The sequence below is a fragment of the Epinephelus moara genome, chromosome 5 (assembly GCF_006386435.1).
Source record: "Epinephelus moara isolate mb chromosome 5, YSFRI_EMoa_1.0, whole genome shotgun sequence".
In the NCBI taxonomy this organism is placed as follows: domain Eukaryota; kingdom Metazoa; phylum Chordata; class Actinopteri; order Perciformes; family Serranidae; genus Epinephelus; species Epinephelus moara.
Window position 1 is genome coordinate 3,236,030 of NC_065510.1, and position 11,091 is coordinate 3,247,120.

Here is an 11,091-nt window from a genome sequence, read left to right on the forward strand (position 1 = left end):
CCAGTATGAGGTCACATCAGTCTAATAATGTTCTCTTGCTCCTTCTAAACACAGTGAAATAAGAACACAATACGTTTGATTTCGGTTTTAACTTTTGACTCATGGTTTCACATATAGATCTAATGTCCACACCGACGAGTAAGCAATAGCTTTTTTTTTTTTAAATATAGGCCTCTACCAAATGGTTGAGGAGTCGCTTCATATCATTATAAAAAAAGAAAGAACAAATCAAAATGACTAACCATGTACTGTTACATAATGATAGTTATATGTTAGTTTATCAACATATCAATATGTTACCATGGAATTAATAGTATTACCAGTACTTGTATTATCCTCATATCACCATTACAGGACTATGGAGAGACTTTTTTTTTAACATACCAACTTCCTGTAGGAGGTAAACTATGAAGGCCTACTGTTTAAAGACACATCTAGTGGATTTGCATGACATACGTAAACTAAATGGTAGAGATAGCTTAATCAGGCTGAGTCAAAAATTGGCAGTAAAATAAATACAAAATATAACCATTTAACCCTTTGAAACCTGGAGCGACATCACTTTTCTTATACTGCCTTGAGACGCCTTTAACAAGCATTCAAACCTTTGAACCTTTGAAGCAAACCGGTGTGATTTCTTTCGAACACACAGGAAATTTTAAAAAATATTTTTAAAAAGCTCAGGAAAAAACATATTTATGATTATTATTATAACATATTTAAAACTTTAAAACACTTTATTCCATCGACACACTTTAAATAGCACTTTATGGCATTACTGCTAACTCTGCACTTTACTTCCATGTATGATTGTTTGTCTGTTTGTGAACTATTCTTACTGGGGGGGGGTTTTAATTGTCTGTGACCTGCCAAGGGACAACAGATGTAAATTAGCAGTTTTGCTAACTCCGGCATATTTACATTTGTTTTTATACTGATGTTCATCAATATGCATTGTCCCTTCCGAATAAACGCTTAAATAAATAAAAAAAATAAAAATAAAACTATGTTATACAATTATTAGAATTTTAATTTTTAAGCTCATTTCCTGGTTTGATTTTTACTTTCTTTTTCTTTTCTTTTTAAATGAAAATTATTTTCTTGTTTTTAATTTCTTCTTATGTTGCTCGTGGCCTTTGTCTCATGTTGTTTTTGAAAGAAACCAAACCATTGTGCTTGGGTTTCAAAGTAGCAGCCAAATTAAAAACAGTCCCTCCCCAGTGCTGAAAAAATTATTTGACCGCCCCTCCCCCTAATAAGTAACGAACAGTCCCTAAGTCGTTCACCGTGTGTATCTAATAAACCTCACAGTCTCTTTAAACCACCTATACTGTTTAAAAAACCGGAAGTGGTATGATTGAGTCTCAAAACACTGCCGCTTCTTCTACGCTCCACCGTCAAGCTATTATTATTTATTTTATTTATTTATTTACAGCTTCTTTCACCGTGAAATATTTTTTTTCTTCACATTTCCCGTCAGGCATCCTACAGACGGCTACAAGCTGTCAAACTGCGGGGTCCTGGCGGGTCCTTCCTGCCCTGAGCCGCTCGGCCAGTCCCCCGACGTCAACCAACCACCGGAGAAAAAAACGGTAAATCAACCCGAACTTCTCCTCCAGCCGACCGGGTCCGGGAGTTATGATGGGCGGTAGGACCAGTGCGATAGCCGCGGGGGTGTGCGGCGCTCTGCTCGTCGGTTACTGCATCTATTTCGACAAGAAAAGACGGAGTGACCCCAACTTCAAGAACAGGCTGCGGGAACGTGAGTGTTGACCTCTTCTTCCTCCTCTTGCTCACCTTCATCGGGCCTCGGGCCCCGGATCTGGTCCGGTGTGGCTCGATTCGGGTCGGGTCGGTTCAGCCTGCAGGTTAAGGCTAACTCAGTGTTAGCTTACTTTAAAGGCTCTGTTGTCCCGGTACAACCAGCTTTGACTCGCGTGATGAAGCTCTGACGCCGAACTCCGTTCAATTAATAGTCATTTTAATGTTTCATCTCAGTAAATGAGCAATTAACATAAATCACAGTGCAGTTTAAGATCATATACCAGTCCAGAAAGTCTCCGGGTCAATTCGGCCTATAGTCCACCAACCAAAAAACACCACTTAAAGAGGAAAGCCACATTCTTCTTGGCTATCCACATGCTCCACAACAGGTCAGCCCAGCTATGTCAGGTCAGTTTAAACTTTTCATCCATTCAAACTTTTATTAAAGACTCATTTCATTGATTTTATTTATGATGACAAAACACATTAATCAGCATATCTATAAATGACTGGCTGATATTCAACTGCAGTCATTTGGCAACATGTTGTGTAACCAATGATCACAGAACATAGACAGCATCAACTACTCGGGAAATCAGCTGAAGGAGACTCTCATTTTCAGTGTTGTCAAGTATGAACAAAGACATGTAAAACAATCAATAAGCAAACAAAGAACTATCATACATACCAAGTAAAACAGAAAGGAAATCATACAAAACAATAAACTATAATTGCGATGTGTGATCACTAAAAGTAGAAATACAGGATGTTGAACATGGTATGGGTCAGAGGGAATGGCCCTCTTATCCTGCTTTCAAAAAATGAGATCTAAATTCATATCTTAAAACAATATTAGACTTATACATATGAAATTAAAAAGTAACCAAAACTATTAAATGATGTAAATCTTTACTTTACTTTATATCTAATTAAGTAAACCCCTGTGTGTGTTCATGTGTGTGTTTTTGTGTGTCTGGTTTTGTAGGATTGCATCGCTGATTCTGAAGTTTGTACTTGTCTCATTATTTTTTTGTTATTTCCGGTCTTTACTTATCGCCCGATACACAACCTGAATGTATTGACCACTGAATGCACGGTGTTCAAGCTGTTATGATGTTTAAAATAAACATGGTGTAAATGTTTAGTTCAAAGCGTTAACACTCAGAACAGGATCTGAAATAAGACGTTTAAACGACCTTAAGTGGCCCCATTGTCCTTAAAATACCACGTCACATTAGACTAACAAACACACCCATGTTAACATTAACATGCTAATGCTACTCAGCTTTGTGAATCTTCTTTTTCGTCTTCTGTTACGGCAGTTGGTTGGTTAGTTTGCGGTCCGTCAGTAAACACAAACAAGAAGATGAAGAAGAAACACCTCCATCACATTGGTCGAGAAGATGCAGTGAGGACACACTCAACTACTTAGGCAGAGCGCTCCGTGATTGAGTCGACTTTTTTATGGAACAATTGGATCATTAGTTAAATTTTTTACCTGACACCAGGACGGGTAGGTTAATGAAATCTACTGACCAAACTCACCCGCATTAGGCAGGTGCTGATCTCCAGCCCTGGTGCTGCTGTCCATAGTGTGTTTTATTCAAACACTGAAAGAAAAAGTAAAACTGCTACAGTGGATATGTAATTTTAGTAAAATGATTTATAAGAGATACTAAAAACACCTAATGTCATATTCTGTCTGGTATGCACCTTGTTGACGGTGACAAGTTACTGTTAAATCAACGGATATTTAAATGCAGACTGGTGTGACATATTGTAATCCTGTTTATCCAGGGTGGGTGTGTTGATTACAAACAGAGCCTCAGGCCATACTCACAGTTGCACTCTGGCACAATGTACTATCCCTGCCCAAGGGCACCTCAGCAGACCAGCAACACACACTCATTCACAAAGCTGTTACACAACAACACAGTCAGCATCACTGTCCTGCCAGCTGGGCTTCAGCCAGACGGAGATTATGGTGTCACTCAGGAAACGGTGACACGAGGCTACTTGAAGAGTAACAGTTTGGTCCTTATCACAGTGGGCAGCGGACCAATGTGCCTCTGAACACGCTGGTCTTGAGTCTCCAGTTTGTGATGGGTTAATTATTTTTAACAAAACACAGAATGTGTTTGTCATGAAATACAATTTATGTGTAATCCAGGCTTTTCTGGTCAGTGTTTGGTGCTCAAGTAACTGTTTACTCAGGCCTTGTGTTCAACAGCGAGTTTATTTTTTTAACATTTCTGTGACTTTGAGAGACCAGTAATTGGCCAAACCCTTTTTCGTACATACCATTAACTTTTTTATGTGAAGCTTCATGACATAATGTAATATTCAGCAATATGTTTTGTGTTTCTGCACTTTAAAATGTTATTTTGGAGCTTTTTCTACAAATTTGTGACGTATTTGGTGTCTTTAGAAACAGCGATTTCTTCTTAAGTGAAGGGGTTTGAATCAAGGTCATATGTTGACTATAATGGGAAACATAATAAAAATTCTTAACAATTAAGTGTCAATTAGTCACCGTGTTAAACAAATGCTGCAGAAAATAAGACGTAAACTAAAACAGTATTCACACTAAATATGTACATTCCCTTGAACAGAAATAAATCAAGAAGTGATGGATTCAGCCGATTCTTATTGATCTTCATTTGAATGATCCAATATTGATTCATGAAATTCGAGGTCTACAGGTAGTGCTCTATCTGTTGTAATTTCCCATAAGATGTCAGTTTTTCATGTATGACCATACCAGCGCACAGCTGATACACAAATGTTCTCATCGTGAGAAGAGCTGCAGTCAGAGCAAACCAGCGTTGCCAGGTGTACGATAATTATCGTATTTGTACGATAATTTGGCCCTCTGTACGATTTGCGATCAATAATCCCAAAAAAGGCCAAATGTACGATAATTTGACCATTTCTTGAATGTGACTTGAGGAAAGTTTTACAAATATTAAACCATCATTGCTCAAAGTTTCAAAATAGAAAGAGACATAATTGAGCTTGTTTGCAGTGTGAGGTGTCTTTGCAACAGTTTTACAGACGTCTCTGTTATAATGGTGGTCTATGGGGAAAATGGTGTTTGGGCCAGGGGATTTTTTCACTGCAATACTGCGAATGGCCACTGGAAAAAAATTAACTCCAAAGCTGAGCAGCAGAAAAAATTTGAACATCCATAACTCCACCTCCCTCCAAAGGCCTACTCCCCCCCTACTCCATTACGTCTATGATAGACGTGGGCGTTGGCAAGGTAACGTCAGAAACACGGAAGAGGAGAGCAAATTTAACATTACAACCAAGACAGTCAAACGCAACCCTGGAGTTTTAAAACTCAACCAGAGTCAGTGATGACTGATGAGTTTTAGAATAAGGTTACAGTGCTAACGTTAGATAGTAGTGTTAACGTTACTAGTAAGCGGAAACACACAAGGAAGATAACGTTAATGTTTCAGAGGCTACGCTACAGTAGGCTAACGTTAGATAGTAGCGTTAACGTTACTAGTAAGCGGAAACACACAAGGAAGATAACGTTGATGTTTCAGAGGCTACGCTACAGTAGGCTAACATTAGATAGTAGCGTTAACGTTACTAGTAAGCGGAAACACACAAGGAAGATAACGTTAATGTTTCAGAGGCTACGCTACAGTAGGCTAACGTGAGATAGTAGCGTTAACGTTACTAGTAAGCGGAAACACACATGGAAGATAACGTTAATGTTTCAGAGGCTACGCTACAGTAGGCTAACGTGAGATAGTAGCGTTAACGTTACTAGTAAGCGGAAACGCACAATGAAGATAACGTTAATGTTTCAGAGGCTACGCTACAGTAGGCTAACGTTAGATAGTAGTGTTAATGTTACTAGTAAGTGGAAATGCACAAGGAAGATAACGTTAATGTTTCAGAAGCTACGCTACACTAGGCTAACGTTAGATAGTAGTGTTAACGTTACTAGTAAGTGGAAATGCACAAGGAAGATAACGTTAATGTTTCAGAAGCTACGCTACAGTAGGCTAACGTTAGATAGTAGCGTTAACGTTACTAGTAAGTGGAAACGCACAAGGAAGATAACGTTAATGTTTCAGAGGCTACGCTACAGTAGGCTAACGTTAGATAGTAGCATTAACGTTACTAGTAAGTCAAAATGCACAAGGAAGATAACGTTAATGTTTCAGAGGCTACGCTACAATAGGCTAACGTTAGCCATTAGCAACTGGATGCTGTGTTGTTGTATAACGTTATATGTTATATTAGAAGCAAACTAAACATAACGTTACCAGTCCTGCACAGTCACATGCAACCCCGGAGTTTTGAAACTTATCCGGGGTCAGTGATGACTGATGAGTTTTATAATATAACGTAAACGCTAACATTAGATAGTACTGGTGACTGGCAACAAACAAGGAAGATAACGTTAATGTTTCAGAGGCTACACTACAGTAGGCTAACGTTAGCCATTAGCAACTGGATGCTGTGTTGTCATATATAATGTTGCAGCCTATGTTACATTATTCAGTCCGAATGCAGTGATTGGTCGGAGTTTTCTTAGAACCATATGAGAATGGTATAATTATGAGTTTTTATCTCTGGTGGAATTCACTTACATTTTAGTGTGCCATGAGCTTATTGATAGCATTTTAACCTAAACAAAGAAAAGCGTAAAATTTCCAGAAAGGTGAGTGTTGCTTTAAGAGAATCCTGACCGTCCTGATAGGATGATATTAAAATGTTTTTATATTCTGATCTCCTGACAGTAGAATAAGCCACTATCAGTGTGTGTTCAGACCTGTGTGTAATTGACAACAAGAGTGAAAAAACTGAATTTCCCCTCTGGGATTAATAAAGTATATAAAGGGGGAAAATACTGTTATACCGTGAAACAGCTAGAATCTTTAGAAATACCATGATACAAATTTTTGGTCATACCGCCCAGCACTAATATACATGTGCATTATTAATAGTATATGCATTTTCCCTAGATCCATTAAGTCTTAACCCTGTTAATCTTACAGGTATTAATCAGACCCTGGAGCAGAATTATTAAAGACCATAATATTGACAACAAACATTACTGTTGCTGCTTTAGACATTTATTTATATTTAAAATATTACATTTCAAACCTGTTCTGAATTTATTCTTTTTTTTTTTTTTAAATAATTCATTGTACGATGTGCAGCTCGACTACTATGAGAATCTCTTGAAACCTTGTGAATTAGAATCGAATCAATTCAGGCAGTCATTGCGGATACCCCACCATATTAACAACAAAAAAATCAATCACCACAGTAAATGAAACAGAAAATAAGACACAAACTATGTGGTATTAACAATCAATATTTACATTTTGTTCCTTTGAATGAAAATGAATCATTTCATTAAGTAAGAGAAGTGATTATTTTACTCTGACAGGAGAGATGATCAGAGGTGCAGAGTTTTTACCGCCATCATTATTACAGGGACTGAAGAATGGGAAGAGCTTCTCAGTGAAGGTGCAGCCAGTAATGGAGTAGATAAGAGCTGCAGCATCTACGTCATAAAAGGAGATCAGACCCTCCTCATAATCCACAAACACCCCCACCTTCTGAGGCTGAGACTTCAGAGAGAGACGGACTGAAGGGCCAGCAAGAACTTCACACTCATTTCTATTTATTAGACACATAGTCCAGTAACCATCCTGAGGCCTCAGAGGGATTACCCCCGTTCTGTAACTCGACTCTCTGGCCACTCCTAAATCCCATTTAGTCTTTCCTTTAACTTGAACCTCAAAGTAAAATCTGCCTGAAGAGAAACTCTGTTTTGCTAAAACACAAAAAAAGAGAGAAAATCTCTCTGGGTTGTCTGGGAGATTCTTTTCTACATCACCAAGACTTTCCTGTTTCCCATCATCAGACAGGATGAGATATGGATTTGCTGTATCAGGATCAAGAGTCACATCCACTGCATACTGCTGGACCCTCTTCAGCTCAAAATCTGCAAGCAGCTTCTTCATCTGTTGACTAACTGTCTCCTCCAGCTGAGACACAGCTCTCCTCATAGTCCCCACATGTGATGGACAGATGTCAATCTCTGTCCAGTCCTTGGTGGGTGGAGCAGCTTTCAGGGACTGAAAGCTTTGGAGAAGATGGAGGTGGTCTTCAGAGTGTGAGAGCTGCTTCACCTCAGTGCTTCTCTTCTTCAGCTCAGAGATTTCCTGTTCCAGCTCTTTGATGAAGCCTTCAGCCTGTTTCTGTGTCGTTTTCTGCTTCTTTTCTATAATTTTCATGAACTCATTCAGGCCTCTCTCAACAGACTCTTTCATGAAGGTAAAAGCTTGAACACCTTCTACTATCTCTCTGTCTGCATCTTCCTCACTCAGGTCAGCATTGTGTTTGATCTCCTGGATCTTCAGTTGTCTCTTCTGGATCATCTGCTGAATTTCAGCCTCCAGCTCGGCCATCTTTTCTTCATATCCTTCCCTCAGAGGAACAACATGATGTGTCTTGTGGTCTAAAACATGGCAGAGTGTGCAGACACATGTCTGGTCGGTCTTACAGAACAGCTCCAGAGGTTTATCGTGCTTCGTACACATCCTGTCTTCCAGGTTCTCCACAGGGTCGATCAGCTGATGTCTTTTCAGGCCTGACATTGTCAGATGAGGCTCCAGGTGAGTCTCACAGTAGGAGACCAGACACACCAGGCAGGACTTCAGGGCCTTCAGTTTGGTTCCAGTGCAGACGTCACAGGGAACTTCTCCTGGTGTGGACACTTGTTGCTCTGTCCTCTCTCTGATCTGATCCTCAGATGGCAGAGTGTTTGCAGCAGCCATATCTTCTCTGATCTGATCCTCAGATGGCAGAGTGTTTGCAGCAGCCATATCTACACACATTGTGTGAAAACAAAAGCACAAAATATTTTAACAAAATATTTTCACTGCAGACCTCCTCATTATTTGATGCACACGCAGGAAGTGGTAAGGTATCAGTGGAAGCTTACATTACATTAGTTTTTATTAGTTGTTGTTTTTTACATTAGCTCACTGCTGTTAATGAACAGGTCAGATGAGACCTAACCTGTCTCCCCTCTGTGTCTCTATTCAAGTTAAAGTGGACAGGACTGATTCATTGATTTTATTAACCAGTCCACCATGGTGAGGGAGGGGAATCTGCAGCTTAGAGACAGATTGGGAGCATATTTGGTCAATAAGTTAAAAACACATACTGCGGGATATTTGTGGGATTTCTGCTGTCTGTGCAGATTACACTTCACTTAATACCACACATATAGACTTGGACTAAAAAAACACAGGGCGTGTCTGGTTACCATGGAGATGACTGAAACATTTGCTCTTTCATTTCTCTGAGTGACACCTGTCAATAGTGTCAAAATGTGCCACAAAATCAGCCTGTAAGACCCTTCCTGGCACTGGCCCACTGGTCTTTCTCTATCGTGTGCGTGTGCACCCACTCAGACACATGTAGACACACACACACACACACACACACACACACACACACACACACACTTTTTGCACCCTCACTTCTGAAATGAATCAGGCGTGAACAATACAGGTTGAAAATACAGATAGTCTCACTGACCTTGTGGTCCTGAGCTGGTGTCTGACAGACTCTGCACCAGATCATTCCTGTTGATCTTCTCTAAGACCTTCTTGGTCACCTTCAGAGCTCCATCTAGTGTATAGCTGCTCGCCATCACATTCACTGTGTCCCATCTTTTTGCTTCCTCCAGTTTGGACACTTTGATGGCTTGGTAGCCTTCCAGGATGTCAGGCCGCTGCAGGTACCATTTGAAGGTCTTAAATTCATCGTCTTTCAGATCCTCCAGAGCGTTCAAAAGGTCCAGGGCTTTCATCATGGCTTCCTGCTAAAATCAGACAGTAGGAAGGAAAAGTGTAACACAGATGTATCGGAGCAGCAACAGAGGTTCTGATTGGCTGACACGGGAGCTGTGTTGGTGTGATTTGTGTGCAGAGTCTGGACAGTCAGAGCTGCTGCTGCTCTGTTAGCTGGAGTTAATGCTCTTTTGATGTGGGAAACTTCTTTCAGTGTAAGAGAGCTATCTTTGTGTTAGACCAGGGAGATGCTTGCTTTTAACCACGTGTTCATGTAGACAACCTGATGCATCAAAGGACCTGTGTACTGTGCGTGTTACTAGAGGATTGCACTGGAGGGCACTCCAGAGAACTCAGACCATATGGAACTTGGGATTTGCATGATGTAAACATAAACATAGAGATATGCAAACAGGTCACTCTACTGCTACTTCTGAGGTCACGGCAAATAAAGCAACAGCTGTGCCATTGTAGAAGGTATGTTAGGCCCAGAAATTACCGTACATTTATTATGTTGATGTGTTCTGTACGACATCTATTGCACGTCTGTCCGTCCTGGAAGAGGGATCCCTCCTCAGTTGCTCTTCCTGAGCTTTCTACCATTTTTTCCCTGTTAACGGGGAGTTTTTCCTGATCAGCTGTGAGGGTCCTAAGGACAGAGGGATGCTGTAAAGCCCTGTGAGTTAAATTGTGATTTGTGATATTGGGCTTTATAAATAAAATCCAATTGAATTGAATTGACATCAAGTACATTGTCTCACTGCATTTTGGCTTGCGGGCGCCGTTATAAATGTCGCCTCGTCACAAATGAGGCCGTGCAATGTCGCAATGTCAATGTCTTGTTAACAGGACTTTTGACATGCAAACTCATTAATTTACAGTTACTCTTCCATTTGATTCAGGAACAGAGGCATCAGGATGTGCCAGNTGTCTTGTTAACAGGACTTTTGACATGCAAACTCATTAATTTACAGTTACTCTTCCATTTGATTCAGGAACAGAGGCATCAGGATGTGCCAGGTAGACTTCCAGTGATAGCTGGTTTTCAAGCTTCTGTTTGGCCAACATCTTCTTTGTTGTTATGGCCGACATCCACCGGGCACGTCAGCGGCGCGGGTCCCGTAGCAGCTCGCCCCCCTGTTAATCAATTACAGCGGCTGCACCGGCAACAGGAGCGGTGCGACAACCCCCGTCTGTCGTGCGACAACTCTCTGTTTTAGGAGGCTCCTCTATTTTTGTCGCGCTACGCTCCCCTACGCGACCCTCCAGCAGATAAAAACTACATGAAATAGTGTGCTAAACGAGCACAATGTGTTTTAAATGAATAAACCATTATCAGAGGTGATATGTGATGACTTTTTTTCATGCATTTACCCATGTTTATCCATGACATTGTGTAAATGTCCGTGGCGGACATTTGAAAGCGAGTAGATGACAAACAGTACAGTAAACTTGTAGATAACTCAAATATATGTAATAACTTAGGTGG

General features: G+C 40.4%; 2 protein-coding genes across 4 annotated transcripts in view; one reads left to right on the top strand and one right to left on the bottom strand.

Moving 5' to 3' along the window:
• The first annotated feature begins 1,516 nt into the window (after nt 1-1,516).
• tomm20b (translocase of outer mitochondrial membrane 20b) overlaps nt 1,517-11,091 on the top strand; it is a 22,286-nt gene continuing 12,711 nt past the window's right edge. For both annotated transcript variants that reach the window (XM_050043832.1, XM_050043833.1), the window contains exon 1: nt 1,517-1,762. In XM_050043832.1, the coding sequence (XP_049899789.1) occupies nt 1,639-1,762 (124 nt within the window). In that variant the 5' untranslated portion in view covers nt 1,517-1,638. The remainder of the gene's footprint in view (nt 1,763-11,091) is intronic.
• LOC126389824 (E3 ubiquitin-protein ligase TRIM21-like) overlaps nt 1,773-11,091 on the bottom strand; it is an 18,436-nt gene continuing 9,117 nt past the window's right edge. Inside the window, exons 2-3 of one of the 2 annotated variants that reach the window (XM_050043751.1) lie at nt 9,349-9,634; nt 1,773-8,581 (exon numbers count right to left, since the gene is read on the bottom strand). In XM_050043751.1, coding sequence (XP_049899708.1) covers nt 7,167-8,581; nt 9,349-9,625 — 1,692 coding nt within the window. In that variant the 5' untranslated portion in view covers nt 9,626-9,634 and the 3' untranslated portion in view covers nt 1,773-7,166. The remainder of the gene's footprint in view (nt 8,582-9,348; nt 9,635-11,091) is intronic. The other variant, XM_050043752.1, reaches the window with a different exon arrangement.